Raw genomic sequence first — 15,312 nt, forward strand, 5'->3', positions numbered from 1 at the left:
ACAATTCTTTGGCTCTATGTTGATGTCTATATTGGGCAGTATTGTCTCAATACAGGGTGCCCCATGGGGGCTAAGAGGGGGCGCTGTGGGTGGGCGCCACAGGGAGTGCTGCGAGCCGACGTCTTCAGTAGCTGGGCTCCAGTGGAGGGGCCTGCGGACGGGGGCGGGGGGGGGCGGAGAGAGAGAGAGTGACCGGCCTACCGCCAGGGAAGGAGGGACCTTGGAAGAGCCAGGATGGCGGGTTGGAGTTTAGAGAGAGTAGCTCCCTAGGTACGCGGGCAGGGGCCCGAGCGTAGACTGGGGGCGGGGCTAAAGGCAGCGGCTGGGTTCCGAAGGATTGGGAGGGGCCCGGAGATTGAGAGAATGGCTGGGGCGGGGCTAAGAACGGGGTTAGGGGCGGGGCTAGGGTCTGGGAGTAGGACTAAACCTGGAGCAGATCTGGAAAGGAACAAGGGATGGGACTGAGGGCTGGACCTCAGCGGCTGAGCTAAAGTTTACACCTGAGATAACGGGGAGGTGCTAAGGTTAAAGTGGAACAAAGATGGAGAGGCCCAGAATGAACTGGGAGGACCCGGATGAAGAGCGCAGCGGAAGCTCAGACTTGGGCTAAGATAACGCAGCCTAGAGCGGAGGGAGGCGGGAGACTGGGCAAGCATGAGGCGGAGTTAAGGGCTGGACTGGGGCGAAGCTGAGATTGGGGTTTACGTTGGACTCGGCCAAGCTGAGGTTCAGGGTTGGACTTCTTCGAGGAAGAGTCTTGTGGAGACGAAGAACTAGGCTGAGAGATATGTGGGTTAGGACGACACTGAGGATTGAAAGGTGGACTAAGGAAAAAATTGAGGACGACGCCAGCTGGTGGGACGAGAGCAGCACCGGTAAGGAGGGGACGTGGCAGCAGATTAGGGGAGGGCTTCCAGCTGAGGGCGTGGTTCAGGGGCTGGCTTGAGAACCCAAGGGGGGTGTGGAACCTGAGAGAGCCCGACGAAGGAGGCGGGGCCAACGGCTGGCTGGGGCGGAGTTAGGATCTGGGGGTGGGCTCACGTCGAGACATGGGCCAATGATTGAGGACAGGGGTCCTGAGGAACTAGAGAACCGCCTGCGCGTTCAGTTGGGGTGGTCCGGTTGAAGCCAGAGCTGAGACCTCCGGTTGTAAGGCTGGAAGGCGTTGCTGTGCCGCACCGGGGGCCCAAGCCGCTGCCCAAGAAGTGCGGGGCTTGGCTGGAGCCCATGGTCCAGCGCCCAACTAGTCGCCGGGGCTGGGGCGGGAGGTTTCATTGACTCTGGGGCAGGAAAAACGCTGGAAGTTCCACAGGTGACATCACAATCGCCTCCAGATGTGGGAGGGGCCAGGAAGGCATTTCCGTGGAGACGGGAGCTGCCTTGCCTTGCCCCCTCCTCTTCCCTCGTTCCCTTCCTTGGTTACTCCCTCCCTTCCTTCCTCCTTCCTTCCCTCCCTCCTTCCCCCGTTCTGCTGCCCGGTTACCCCACCTGAAACTCTACCCCTTGTGCCGCAAGGTCGGGGGGAGCTCCTCAGCTCGCCAGACTGGGAGGATTCTGTACAAATGAGCATCACCTGTGAGTTTTGAGTTAGGCCCTTGCGCCCAGAATAATGCCCTACTGAGAAAGAGACCACAAGCCTCCCTCTTCCTTTTAAGCTATCACTATCATTCATTATGAAGTCCCCCCTGTGTCCAACTTCAGTCACTTCTGCTGAGGAGCTCTGGACTGCTGCCCTGGACTGCTGCCTCAGTCGGAAACTCCGACTGAAGATCTGAGGAGAGTTATTAAATCCCTTCCCTTGGCAGAGTTCTAATTGTCAAGGCTTCTTGGGGGTGTCGTGAGAGTTAGTCAGTGGACCCTGCATATAAGCCTCTTCCATGGTGACTGGAGAGAGCAAGCAGAGTTTGTATCCTGACCCTGGCTCACGCTCCTCTGGCCTGACCTTAGGGTCCAGGCTGGATACGGGAGGCTGTGGAGTCAGGACTGAGTAAAACCAGAGGGTGAGGAATTGGCTATATTAGAGTTGAAAAGCCGGTGTAATGGGAAGTGATAGCTGGCAGGACAGGTTTTGGATAGGAACCATAAGTAGACAGGCTGAAAGAGCATAGATTATGGAGCCAGGAAAACTGGATTTGAATCCTACCTCTGTCATCTGTTAACTTGCGTCTTTGGACAGGTTACTTATTGTAAGTCTCTCTGTCCCCATCCATAAAATGGGCTTTGGTGAGGATTTAGAATCAAAGGCATATTTTAAAAGCCCCTGCTCCGCCCCGAAAAAAAGCCCAGCACAGTGCCTGACATTTAGAAGATGCTCATCCAAGGTCAATTCTCCTTCCCTAGAAAAGTCCCCAGGTTTGAACCCTGAGCAGAATCTCCAATGCCATAGCTTCTTTGTGGCTCCAATAGGGGCTTTATTCTCTTCTATTCATGTGTTCATTCAATCAACCAACATTTACTGAGCACTTTGCATGTTCCAGGATCTATAGATAACAGAGGTGGATTAAATATAGGCCTTGTTCTCAAGTTGCTATAAACACATGAAGTACATTGGCACAGGGTAAAGGGGCAAAAGAGAAGTGTGACCTATTCTACTTGGATAGCATTGTTCTTTCCAAGATGAGCAGGTGTTCCTGGGGAGTGGGAGGCAGGAGAGAAGGAATGGAAACGGGAGGGGTGGATGGACAAGAGGAACTTATAACTGAAGAACCAGGGCTTGGGTCCTGGGGACCAGTTCTGTCCTGATAAGGAGTTCTTACCTCATCCTGAAGGCAGTGGAATGCTATTAAAGAGGAGGAATGTGCTGAACCTGTTTGGCTGCATTGTGAGGACTGGATGTGGGTAGTGGCACAGAAGTCAGGGAGGACAGGCAGAAGGTTACTCCAGCTGTCTTGGTCAGAGATAATGAAGGTCTAAACCAAGACAGAGGCAGATATGGGGGCAGGTAGGCATGGCAAGATTTGGTCATCAGGTTGGTGAGAAGTGAGGGAAAGAATGATCCTTAGGGCTTCCCTGGTGGTGCAGGGGTTGCGAGTCCGCCTGCCGATGCAGGGGACACGGGTTCATGCCCCGGTCCGGGAAGATCCCACATGCCGCGGAGCGGCTGGGCCCGTGAGCCATGGCTGCTGAGCCTGCGCGTCCGGAGCCTGTGCTCCGCAACGGGAGAGGCCACGACCGTGAGAGGCCCGCGTACAGTGAAAAAAAAAAAAGAATGATCCCTGATCCCTAGATTTCTAGGTGAAGTGTCTGTTGCTTTCTGAAATGGAAGATACAAGAGGAGGTGGTTCATGAAGGGTAAGGAGAAGACGGTGGGTTCATATAGGACATGCTGGTTTGATGTTTTGGGAATGTCCAAGAGGACATTGGCTACATGCTCAGGAAAGCAGTCTGAATTGGAGACCCAGATTTACGTCATTTTATTAGTGGATGTTGAAACCATAGAAGTGGATAACATTATCCAAGACAAGCCTGTGTAACTTCTTCGGAGAAGGAGACCAAAGACAGAACTTTGGTAATCACCAATTTAAGGGGTACAGCAGAGAAAGAGGGGAGAGCAAAGGAGTTAGGAAAGAACTAAAAAGCTGGGAAGGAAAAGAGAGATGAGAGGGGTCTGTCATGAAAGCCAAAGGAACAGTTTGCAGAAGAAAGAGATTGATTGGTCAACAGGGTCAAGTGAGATGAGACTAAAAGAAGGCCACTGGGTTTGGCTATTAGATCACTGGTGGCCTTTGCCTGGGCTATTCTGCTAGAGGGGCGGGGATGGCTGCCATGCTGTAGGTGGCTGGAGCAGAAGAGAGAGGTAGAGACTCTGAGCTCACTAAAGTAGGGACTAGGCTTCCTTCACTGGTGCCTAGTAAAGCTAATCCATCTGTTAAATGAGGGAGTGAATAAACTTGGATTGAAAAGGAAGAGGGGTGGGATATGCAGTGGCAGAGTGAGAAACAGGGTTCATAGAGTGTTTTGTTTGAAGATGTTCATAGCCTGTAAGGAGAAAAAAACCCCAAAACACTAAAGAGGCAGAAGGCAAGAATTCTGGCTGGGACCTAGAGTTCAGGTGCTTGGGCAGGAGGAAGGAGGGCCACTTCCCCAGGCTGGAAGTTGATGAGGGTGGGAGCAGCCATAGATAATGCTGGTGAAATTTTGTGCCGAGAGGAACAGAAGCAGGGTAGGAGTTTCCACGAAAGAGCTTGGAGTTTCATTCATTCATTCCATTAATTTTGAGCACTTTCTGTGCTGTGGAAAACAGAAGGAGCTCACCAGGGACCAGTAGAAGGAAGACCGAGTGCCATTGAAAGCCCAGCTGAAGTCCCCAAGCAGTCAGCTACCTTCCTTAAGCAGGATTCAGCCCCAGTGCCCCAAAGGACAAAGCTAATTGTAGGAGGACAAAGGAAGTGGCACACTCTGCCCTGTGGTTGCTGATGGAGCTGCTGCCCGTTGCAGTGTCTCTGGGACAAGTCCTGGAACTGTCCCTTCTTGCCTAGACTCTGGCTCTACTCTGACACTGCTATTCATGACTCCAGATTCAGCTCCTATTATGCTTCTTCCAAGAAGGTCACCCCATCCCTATCTCGGTAGGTGTCCTTGTTCTGTCCTCCCACAGGCCTTCCTCCCCACCATTTCCCTATCAGTGTCTGCCTCACAGTACTGTCATGCACTGTTCCACAGACCTCTCCTGCCTCTCCCCTCCTCATCCCCTCCCCCAGCCCCTTGACTGCAGGGACTGTTGTGTCATTCTTTTAATCTGCGTCTTCTGGGGACTGCACCTGGAGCTTCTCAGGAAATGTTTTTGGAATGAATGGCATGAGGAGGGGGGCTGCTGTCACCTCTCTACTCTCTCAGATATAAACAGGTTACCCAGCTGGGAGAGAGGACATCTGCTGGCTGGTGTGGCGTCCAGCACTGACGCATCTACCTTCTCCTCTGAAGGTGGGTCTGTCTGGGGGAATCTCTGCCCCCAGGGGTCCCCACCACCCCTCACCTGGTGGTAGGCAGGAGGGAGGGAAGTGTTTGGTCCTGAAGGGGTCACCCAGCTGCCCTACCCTGAGACCCCTTCTTGTGCCAGACAGAGAGGGCCACCCCTTCCTGGAAGCCACAATCACCCCTTTCTTTTGTACGGCACTTTATGTATGGTGCACCAATATCTTTGACACATGTGAACTGAGTCCTGCCAGCAACCCTGCAAAACAGGTATTACCATCATCCCCATTTTGTGAATAAGGAAATGAAGGCCCAGAGAAGTAAAGTAACTTGCCCTAGGTCACCCAGCTAGACTTGGACTCAAGCCTGACCACAAGTTCAGAGCAGTTGCCACCCTGCTGCCCTTTGCTCCAGTTCAGCTGTGCTGGAGAAAGCCCGAGGTGGTGGTGCAGGCCTCTTACTCTCCCTGCCTCTTATTTCCCTGAGATGGAGAAAGGGCATGGGAGGAAAGGAAGCAGAAAGGGAGGCCACTGAGTGGATCAGGGGTGTATGGGGGACCCAGGCCCCCCAGAGCCTGGTAGGGGGGAGGGAAGGGGAGGAAGAATGTAGGGAAGGCTCAGAACAAGCTGCTGTCTCATCTCTCAAGTACTTTAATTAAGGCCACTTGGAGTAACACACCCCCAGCCTGATTAGCTACTAGCTGGTGGCCAGTATGAGGTCTTGCCCCAGTTCCACCCCTTGTAGGGGCTGGATAAAGGCACAGTCCTCCTGGCCTATTTGGAGGGAGTTAGCCAGCCGTAGCACCCCAAGCCGGGCTGCCCTGGAACTTGCGAGTGCCCGCCCCCTTCCTCCTCTGGGAGCGGGGCGGAGCTGGAGTTCAGGGGGAACCTGCAGGAAGGTGCCTTGTCCTCTCGGCACAGGGAATCACCTCATGGGCTTGTTTTAGATGGTGGCCCAAGGGGAGAGCCATTAGGCAGGGTCAGAGGTGAGGCAGTGAGGGTGGAGGCTGGGAGACACCAGTGTGTGCACAGGGCTTGCATTCAGCTGAGCAAAAAAGTTAGGAACCTTTCTTCAGGCCTTTCCCCTAATCCCCAGGCCTCTCCCCAGCAGCTTCTCCCCTGTGCCCTGGGACATGGTATCTGTGTCACCTACAAGGGGTGGACTGTTCAAGTCTGTGGCTCTAAGGACTGGGGAGAGAGAATGGATGGGGAACGGGAACTTGATGAGTAAAGAGAAGGGAAAGAAGAGTGAGTCTGGGAAAGGGGAGAGAAGTGAGAGTAAGAAAGGTGTCAGAGAGAGAAGAGAGAGGAGGGAGAGGGAAGAGTCAGCAGGAGAAGCCAAGGAACATGACACACTGGAGGCTCAGGCCTAGCTCCCCTCCAGACTTGAGCTGTCATGCTGCAGCAGGCCCTGGGGCTGGAGTGGCTTCAGAGGCTGTGAGGGGTCGCATACTGGCCTCCTGGGCCTGTGTGGGGCAGGCGTAGGAACTGAGGATGCTGCCACCGCCAGCTTTAACTGCTGGGGACTCTGAAGTGGCGCTCCCCTCTGCCATGGCAAGAGGGCCCTCCCTTACCCAGGCACTCTGTGCAGTGGGGTGGCTGACAACTCCGAGCACTGGGTGAGGGGCAGGCAGGAGTCAGCAGAGGGCCCTGGGAAGGAAGGTGGGCTCCCACAGAAGGCAGGGGAGGGGAAGAGGCAGGTGTCACAGGACAGCAAGGGGGACTTGGTGAGACACTGTCCTGGGAGTCTGCGAGGGGCAGGCAGAGTCACACGTAGCGGACTGGGGAGAGGAGAGCGCTGGGCTGAGTTACTACTACTCAGCAGTAGAAGCAGCTGTGGGGGGAATTCCCTGGCGGTCCAGTGGTTAGGACTCGGCGCTTTCACTGTCGGGGCCCGGGTTCAATCCCTCGTTGGGGTAACTGAGATCCCACAAGCTGCATGGAGTGACCAAAAAAAAAAAAAAAAAAAGAAAGAAACAGCTATGGGGGAGGGATGGACAATGGTAGCAGCAGGTGAACTTGGTGAAGCCTTTAGATTGAGCTGTGGGAAGGGAGATCCAGGTATGTTGCCGCTGCTGCGCGGTACGACCCAGACTCTTACCCCGTCAGGTGAATTCAAGGACACCGACAGGTGCTGCTGGAAACACAGAAAGTGCATTGGGCACATCATCCATCCCTTCACCTCTGACTATGGCCACCACGACGTGCACCTGCGCTCTGTCAGCCACTGTGACTGTGATTCTAGGTAAGGGCCCTCCTCCTTGGAAGACCCAGAGCCCAGGAAAGACTCCTGGGTAGAGCCAGATCCAAAATTTTCACTGTGGTTCCCCGCTTCAGCTTTGACCTGGTGCTGCCAGCCCGGCCCCAGCTTTTGTAAACCTGGCTTGTGTTCCAGGAGCCACGGGGAGGTCTTTTGGCAGACTGGGCTGAACCCAGTGGAAGCCTGCTGTCCCTCGGCTTCTTGCTCTGGGCCCCTGGGGAGTCACGGAGGCAGGGGAGCCAGCCTGAGTCCCCCGTGTGGCAGGCTGAAGGACTGCTCAGAGAAGACACATAGCAGTTCTGGAGATGTGGGCCCAACCTGCTCCCAAGATGTGGACTCAGCCTGTTTCAACATCATCCAGTGCCCATGCTTTGAGCTCATCCCAGAGGAGGAGTGTGTGGAGCGGCTCTGGTGTGGCTGGTGAGTGCCAGCGGGCTGATGCGGGGCCCTGGCCCCCACGCTCCGTCAACCGTCTTTCCCTGTTCTCCTCTCCCCCAGGTGCAAAAGCTACAGGCCTGTCTCCGTGGCAGTGATCCACCATCCCATCCACCATGAGTGCGGGGCAGATGACCTAAACCAAGAAGAGGAAGAGGAGGAGGAGGAGGAAGAAAGCAAGCCTCCCATCCCGACCCAGGTGGGGCCCCCCGCCCTCCCCACCAACACAGGTATGGGCGTGGTCACAGGTACCCCTGAATTAGCAGCTCCCATCACCATCTGGCGTTCCGAAAGCCCCGCAGGGAAGTCCCAGGGCAATAAGGTGATTAAGAAGATAAAGCAGAAAAAGGAAAAAGAGAAAGACAAGGAGGAGGAGACGGACGAAAAGGCAAAGGTGAGGAAAAAAGTCAAGAAGGGCAAGTTGACTAAGAAGAAGAGCCCAGTTAAATCAGAATCACCTCCAGAGTTAAGCCGACTGTTAAGCCCGAGAGAGTTGGCCAGGATGTCAGAGTCCAGCCCAGACAGCTGGCAAGATCTGGAGAGTGAGGACAGTTACAATGACCCTGGGCGGGAGGAACCCTCCAGTGAGGATATTGTGGAGTCTTCATCACCCAGGAAGAGAGAGAAGAACAGGGTCCAGGCCAAGAAGCCCGGGATGAAGGCCTCACCAGTCAAGAAGGTCAACAGGAGGAAATCTCCCCCAGCATCAAACCCCAATCTCAGTTGAGGCCAGGGCAACAAGGGTGAAGAATAAAGGCGATCAAGTCTGTAGCTGACCCCCTGCTTCTCTCTCCCTCCAACCTGGCTACTTCTGGGGGGAGGGGGCAGCCTCTGGGCATAACTGGAGCCAAGGGGCTAAGGAGCTGCAGGTGTTTCTGAAGGGCAATCTATCTTTCAAGAGGAAGCCCAGAGAAGGCAGGTGGGAGGGCAAGGAAGGGGCACAGCCTGTTTCTCTGTAACATCCTGGGTCCAGGGCAGAAGAGCACCTCTGGGTGGGAAGGAGGCTTCCTGTCTACTGGGGGACAGGTCTGTGCAAAATCCACTTGGTGACAGGCATTGTGTGCAGTGATACCACTAATAAATTGATCCTTTTAACCCACTCTCAGCCACCTTGCCTGGCCTTTCCCTACTCTTAAGTGGCCCTGGGGCAGGTGCTGGTGGCATCAAAAGGAACATGAACCTTCCCAGCTGGTGTGGCCATGCTCCTGCTAGGCCCTTCTAGGCCTTTTGTGCTGAAGGGAAAGGAACTGAATTCCTATCAGAAGGCCAGCCCCTTCTCCCAACTCTTGCCAACAGCCAAAGGGATCTTGAATGAAGGAAAGCAAGGCAGGGAGCTCTCCAAGTTTGGGCAGCAGTGGCCTTTTCTGACTTCTCTGCTGAGCCCCAAGCAGAGGAAAGGGAGGGGGAAAGCTTTGCTTTCCCAGAGCTGACAGGCAAAGCTGTGAGGTGAAGCCCTAGTGAAGAAACAGGGAGATCAGTCCAGATCAGAAGAGGCAATGGGGCTGAGGGAAGCGACTAGTCAGCTCTCTTTGCCAGGGCTGTGTGTGTGTGGGACCAGGTGAGCGGGGGGCCCATCCTGGGGGAGATACAGTTCACTCACGTGGAGGTACCACCAGACCAAGGCCCAGCCGGCAAAAAGGGGAGAGAGAGGTGCAGGGTTCAAGTGGAGACACCCAGATTGACCTGTGGCCTTTCTCCCATGTGCCAGAGAAGACTAGAATTCACAGTGGATGGGGTGGCTGTGTGTGAGTGTAACAGCAGCTGCTAACATTTCCTGAGGCCTGATGAGGTCCCAGGCACTGGACTTAGCACGTCACACATTCTTTCTTAGTCCTCACAGCTGCCCTTCTGAGCTAGGTATCATCATCTCCATTTTACAGATAAGAAAGCTGACTTAGAGACAACAGGGACTCGCTCAAGGTCACAGGGCTGGGAAGTGGAGCAGGGATGATGTGAGCCTGGGCAACGTGGTACAGAAGCCACCTGCTCCTCTCTAAGTCCCTGCCTCTCTGATGGCATGGAGGAGGGAGTCAAGGGAGCCCTCAGAGCTCCAAACACTGCTTTGAAAGCTCCCTATCAAGAGCTGGAGAGTTGGAGAGAGGCTTTGCCAAGTGCTCTGTAGAAACACTGTTTATTCAAATGACGGGCAGGAAGCGTGGCAGCAGGGGGTAGGGGCAGCCAGGTGGGGCTGGGCAGGTTAGCACTGCTCCCCTACATCCCTTGTGATCCTGCTTTGATAGCCACCCAAGCTGTTGGTATCAGGGTCAGAAATATCTTCCCTCCTCTCTCCTGTCCCAAACTGAATAAATAGCATCCCTCTCCCCACTGGAGCTGGGGGAGACTCAACGTGCTGAGCTGATGCTCCATCACAGCCCAGAGTCAGGTGAGAGCAGAAGCTCAAAATGGCTTGTAGGGAGTAGAATACAAAACTGTTCCACTCTCGTTTTCTTCTTCCTCCCTGCCACATTCCCTTCCCAGCCTGGTCCCAGGACGGGTGGTCGGTGAGGGCCTGGAGTGGGAGTATTGTTGCCTAGCGTACACTGAGCTCAAGTGCGCAAGGCCATCCAGCCTGTCACCCATCCAGGCTGACCACCAAAGAGAACGTCAATTCACTCCACTTTATGGACAGAAAAGGAGGGGCAAGGAGTGAGGCAATGGGCAGCCAGGCCTCTCCCAGCCTCAGAGGTAACCAGAGTCCTAGGAGCAGGCCCCCTACCGATCCATCTCGTCCAGGAGTGGGGTGGCATCGCCAGCAATAGACATGGGGGTGCTTTCGATCATAGGGCTGGGGGAGGGCCGAGGTGTCAGCCGCTGCTTCTGTTTCCGCCGTTCTGCCTCCTTCTCCTGCAGCCACTGTTCCGCCATCTTCCCCCAGTCGATGGCTGCATGGCTGTTGGACCTGGGAGGGAGAACAAGGGCCTTTGAGACTGGGACTCTAGAAGAAAGCCTTCCTAGCAATCACTGGTGAGCATCCATTCTTGTAGAAATGGACCTCGCCTCTATGGACAGCAGCCATGGCCTGCTGCCACACTGTGTTCTTCCCTCTTCTCCCAGGAAGCAGTCCTCCTGGGGACATCACCTGGGTCATGGCTGTCAGAAGATCCAGAGCACCTCCCTCTACTAATAACCTGTCCTGTGCCACCATCTGTATACTTACTTTGGCTGCTGCTGCCGTTGCCGGGAGCTGGAGGAGGGCTGGGGCTGGGCCTGGGCAGACTGAGGGGTGGTGCTGGCCTGTAGCTGGTGGTACTGTGGTGTGGTGATGGGCTGGCTCGGGGTTGTGTAGGAGTAGCTGGGGGTCATTAGTGGCGTGGCCACTGGCTGCTGGGCTGGCGTCGGGAACACCTGGAGAAGTGTGAAGAGTTGAATCGGGATGGGTTTTGTGCTTATTTGGTTTTCCTGTGAATTTCTGGCAAGCTGAAAATTTGGGCTCCGTCCAGAGCCTTCCAGCTGACCCTCTCCTGAGCAGTGTGTGGTTCTGAGCAGCAGAGGCAGGCCAACACGATGGGACCTGGCACAACAACAGGGTGTACCCTTGACCACTTGAGGTTGCTAGAGGCTTCTAAAGATCCCAAAAGACTCTGGAAAGGTCAGAACTTCTCTCATTCCCTTTCCCCTCAAATGGGCCTGAGAAAAAAGAACATCTGCTGGAGACAGTTCCTAATGCTGTGGTAGCCCCCTCTCCTTATGAAGGCCCTCGTGGTGGGTACTGCAGAGGCCAGTCTACAGACACAGGCTGGTGGTAAAGGATGACCGTTCCCTTTCACCCTTCCCCACCCTCTGCAGGGAGCTTCCTCCCCAAGCCACGTACGTGGTAAGCGCTGCTGCCCCCTCCACTGCCGCCATAGCCATACTGGCTGGAGGCCCACTGCGCTGGGGTGGCATTAGGGTTCTGGCCTTGGCCTGTCACGGCAGCAATGGCACTGAACACCTGTGAGGTCATGTTCTGGGGCAGGGCGTTCACAGCCCGTGTCAGATCTGTAAGCACACAGAGGTGGGAGATGGGCATGTTAGAGGTGACAGTCCTTCTAGCTCCATCCCTCTTACCCCCAGTCCCCAGCACGAGCTCCTTACCTGCAAGGTTGATGTTGGCTGGGGTCGCATTGATAGAGGCAGGTGTCCGGGTCCTGCTGCTGCTACTGGGGGTGATGCCTGTAAGAAATGGCCCAAATTATGTCTCACCAGAAACCTACTTCTGGTTTTACAACTGGGGGGCTGAGAGAGGTACTGAGGTGGATGGAAAGAAGGGAAGCTGGGGGATTCCCTGGCGGTCCAGGGGTTAGGACTCTGCGCTCTCACTGCTGAGGGCACGGGTTCAACCCCTGGTCGGGGAACTAATATCCCACAAGCCATGTGGTGTGGCCAAATAAATACAAAAATTAAAAAGAAAAAAAAAAAAGGGAAGCTGTATAGGAAAAGTGGAAGATGGAATAGGAATTAAGAGAACTACAATGACAGCCTAGGCCTCAGCCCCTCCTATAGAAGGCTAGTGATTATCTTGACTCAGCTTGACCTAAGCTTGACTTAGGTGTCCCTTCAACCACACTCCAGAAGTCAGAGAGAGTAGAACTCACCTGGTACAGGATCCTGATAATGATCCTTAAACCATCTGAAAAGGCCATTCACAGTCGGGAAGATTTGGCCCCGGTACCGGAATCCTTCTGGAGTCACTGTTACATATTCTATCCTGGGATTTTGGGAGGAAACATGCATCAGATACCACTTGTGGCCAGCTGTAAGAGAGCGGCCAGAGCAGATTTCCACCATGTGAAGTAGCCACACTGGGTGCTGGGGGAAAGGAGAGATAAAAGAACCAGTCCCTGACCCTGTAAAAGGAGGCTGCACTCTGGGTGAGGTGAGGAGGGCACAGCAGAGTCCAGGCAACGCCAGGAGTCAGCAGCCCCTGGTGTGCTACGTTCAGGCTGCCAGAAGAAGCCTTGCTGGGGGCTGGGCCACCGTCCTGCGCTGCAGTATGCTGGCAGCACACCGCAGGTGAGGGTTACTGAGATCACAGAGTGTCGGAGTTGGGCGGGGCCTCCCAGGGCAGCAAAGTACAGCTCCCCACGAGCCGGAATCTGGAAGTGCTTCTTGACGATGGCTGGTCTGCCCTTATTTAACACTTTGCCAGAGCAGAGAGTGGATCAGAGGATGGGCTCTGGGTTCAGACCCAGTCTTTCTTCCAGTTTTGTCTCTGCCACTCATCACCTATACGGCTTTGTACGAAGTTACTAAACCTGAATCTCCGCCTCATTTGTAAAATGAGGATAACAGCACTTAAACTTACAGCGTGGGTACAAGGAATAAATGAGACAACACATAAAGCACTTATCACAACACTTAAAACAGGTTGTGCTCAATAAAGGATAGCTGTCAACAGCCAACAGTCAACACTAAATATGGCAATGTGCTGACTCATATTAAGCTGAAACCTGATTCCTAGATCTTCTACCCAACTGTTGTTCATTCTGCACCACAAGGAGTTTGTGCCTCTTTCCACGGGATGCTATCATGTTGCCTCTGCTCCTGGTTAAAGTCCCCTGGTTTGTTCAATTGTTCCTCATGGGATAGTTTCCAACCGCCACATGGCCCTGGCTGCCATCTTCTGGAAGCATGCTGGTGAGTCAGAAAAGGCTTCTCAGAAACGAGCACAATATTCCAGAAGTGCCCACAACGGTGCAGCGTCCAGAGTCCAGAGCTTCTTGTCCTCTGGCCTCTGAGCCCCTCCTAATAGAGCCCACACTGCGCATCATGTGCGAGCAGTACAGGACGAAGAGCAGAAAGGCACAGGCCGTGGCCAAGGACCAAAGGAGGATGGGGGTGTAGAGAAGGCTAGTATGGCTATCAGTCTGGGTAACAGACACAAAGAAAGCAGGCCTAAGGAAATCAGACTTTGTCTGATGCAGGGTGAACAAAGGAGGGACTCAGATAGAGGAATACCTAGGAAGGCCGGCCTCTCAGTCACATACAGAAGGGAGCGGAGCGGGTTGGTGACTGGAAGAGATGCTCTCCTGACCTATCCCTGTTCAGTGCAGGCTCACCACAGCAACAGTGAGCCACCGTGTGCTGAAAAGCCCTGGTGAGGGTGAAGCAGAGAGTGGAAGGAGTGACCAGTGTGTTGGCCCCATCGTTGCCAGTCAGGTGGAGAGAGTGTCTGGTGATTTCTATCACTCTCTGGGAGGGCGAAGAGGTGAAGGGAACTCCTTTTCACAGTGTTGATTAAAGCACCTTTCTTATTCAGTCTGCCTTTTGCCTCTAAATCATCACCCTCTTTCCCCACCTCCAACCTCCACCTCCACTCTAAACAGGTAAGAGGAGAAAGGCAGTCAAGCAGAACCAGAGAGAGTACTGTTTGGGGGCCTGCTAGCCTATCTGTGGACCCCAGTGGCAGCACCTTCTCAGCACCAGTGCTCACCTGGGTTTACCCCGGGGCTGGTATCCCAGTAGGAACTTGCCGGGCAGTTCCTTGCAGGCACAGATGAAATAGGGAATGAAGGTGGGCTTCTCCTTCTTAGTTTTGATGAGCAGCTCCTCTAATTTCTGGGGGTAGAATGAGGGGGAGAGGTTGGGATAGCAGCATGCTTGGTACACAATGTCTGGCTCACACATGATGTACACCTCCTTCACCAGCTGAGCATCCCCTACACTGAAGGGAAACCATACATCCGTAAGTGACTGGGAGGTGTCATCCCTTGCAGGGCCCTGGGCTCACCTTACGGTCCCCACCACTGCAGTCCTGATAATACTTGTGGTTCAGAAGGTCCCGGGCAAAGGATGCCATAGGCTGAACATAGCGGGCAACAATCTCATCCAAGTCTTCAAATTCCTGTGGGAAGAAAAAGGCCCCGACTGTCATATCCAGAGCTGAGATTCAGCCTTTCATCAAATCCACTTGGAAGAGAACCCACTGGAGGGGAGGAGCTTCCCAGCCCTGCTGCAGCCTCACTCTGCTGCAAAGTCCCCTCAATTTACCCATCTGTTTGAGTCATGCCCAGATTTATTAGCTTACAAGGCACAAGATCCTTTAATTCATAACTTTAGTTCTCCCTTAGTGCTTGGGAACAACAGGGGGATTCATAAAATTTCTCTCCACTGAAAACAGGACAAAGAAATTTGGTGTGTGTGTTTTGCACGAAGTGCTTGCATGTGTATTTTCTCCTCTTCCTCCAGCAGTTCTCTAGTCTATTTTAAAATTTGGAGGACAGGGTAAGAAGTGCAAAATATACAAAACTGATATCAAATTACTCATTTCATAACCAACCTCCTGTTTTGTTGCTCTGTGTAGCTAAAATACAATGCATACCAGTAATGAAGGTGAATGTGGTTTGTTTCTGGAAGCACGAGTGGGGATGCTAGTGCAGGCAGGGGCTGCCTCTCACCTCACTGTTGATCCACAGGGTGGCTCCCAGGCTGAAGGCATTTTCCTTGCCCTCTTCCCGCACATCCACGTGCTGGTATATGCCGTCACTGACCTTCCAGGTCACTGTCAGGTGATTTTCACCCTTGCTGCTCGGTCGGATGATCACATCACCCTGGTCCATGGTCTCCATCATTTTTTCTGCTTGCTTAAAATTTATATTATGGAAGGACGGGTGTGCAATCACTCGCTTGATATATGCTGAAGAGAGCAGGAAAGAAGTATAGATCAGGTGATGGGACTGGGAGCCAACAGCAATGGGACAGGCCATGGCTTAATTTCTGACCCAC

General features: G+C 53.9%; 2 protein-coding genes across 8 annotated transcripts in view; one reads left to right on the forward strand and one right to left on the reverse strand.

Annotated features, from left to right (window-relative positions):
• The first annotated feature begins 205 nt into the window (after positions 1 to 205).
• Positions 206 to 8,384, forward strand: PROCA1 (protein interacting with cyclin A1). Of its 3 annotated transcripts, none has more exons than XM_067021473.1 (5): positions 206 to 875; positions 4,837 to 4,923; positions 7,023 to 7,158; positions 7,309 to 7,593; positions 7,672 to 8,384. In XM_067021473.1, the coding sequence occupies exons 1-5, from the start codon at positions 788 to 790 to the stop codon at positions 8,333 to 8,335; spliced, it is 1,260 nt and encodes a 419-aa protein (XP_066877574.1). In that variant the 5' UTR covers positions 206 to 787; the 3' UTR covers positions 8,336 to 8,384. The 3 variants fall into 3 exon arrangements, with proteins under 3 accessions (XP_066877574.1, XP_058903314.1, XP_066877575.1); XM_059047331.2 differs by having other exon boundaries at positions 420 to 875; positions 7,438 to 7,593; XM_067021474.1 differs by lacking the exon at positions 7,309 to 7,593 and having other exon boundaries at positions 424 to 875.
• Positions 8,385 to 9,723: 1,339 nt separating this feature from the next.
• The window catches only part of SUPT6H (SPT6 homolog, histone chaperone and transcription elongation factor), a 31,400-nt gene continuing 25,811 nt past the window's right edge, over positions 9,724 to 15,312 (reverse strand). For all 5 annotated transcript variants that reach the window (XM_059047306.2, XM_059047304.2, XM_067021471.1 and 2 more), the window contains 8 exons: positions 14,985 to 15,223; positions 14,318 to 14,431; positions 14,021 to 14,145; positions 12,183 to 12,295; positions 11,683 to 11,760; positions 11,420 to 11,586; positions 10,766 to 10,953; positions 9,724 to 10,507 (listed from right to left, as the gene is read on the reverse strand). In XM_059047306.2, coding sequence (XP_058903289.1) covers positions 10,321 to 10,507; positions 10,766 to 10,953; positions 11,420 to 11,586; positions 11,683 to 11,760; positions 12,183 to 12,295; positions 14,021 to 14,145; positions 14,318 to 14,431; positions 14,985 to 15,223 — 1,211 coding nt within the window. In that variant the 3' untranslated portion in view covers positions 9,724 to 10,320. The remainder of the gene's footprint in view (positions 10,508 to 10,765; positions 10,954 to 11,419; positions 11,587 to 11,682; positions 11,761 to 12,182; positions 12,296 to 14,020; positions 14,146 to 14,317; positions 14,432 to 14,984; positions 15,224 to 15,312) is intronic.

This window comes from Kogia breviceps, chromosome 19, assembly GCF_026419965.1.
Source record: "Kogia breviceps isolate mKogBre1 chromosome 19, mKogBre1 haplotype 1, whole genome shotgun sequence".
Lineage (NCBI taxonomy): Eukaryota > Metazoa > Chordata > Mammalia > Artiodactyla > Physeteridae > Kogia > Kogia breviceps.

Bases quoted from the DNA above. Each gene is read 5' to 3' on its own strand.
- PROCA1 (XM_067021473.1), top strand. From the start codon at position 788: ATGTGGGTTAGGACGACACTGAGGATTGAAAGGTGGACTAAGGAAAAA. The intron at 876-4,836 runs GTAAGGAGGGGA...CTACTCTCTCAG, and splicing joins GTGGGACGAGAGCAGCACCG to ATATAAACAGGTTACCCAGC. The intron at 7,159-7,308 runs GTAAGGGCCCTC...CTTGTGTTCCAG, and splicing joins CACTGTGACTGTGATTCTAG to GAGCCACGGGGAGGTCTTTT.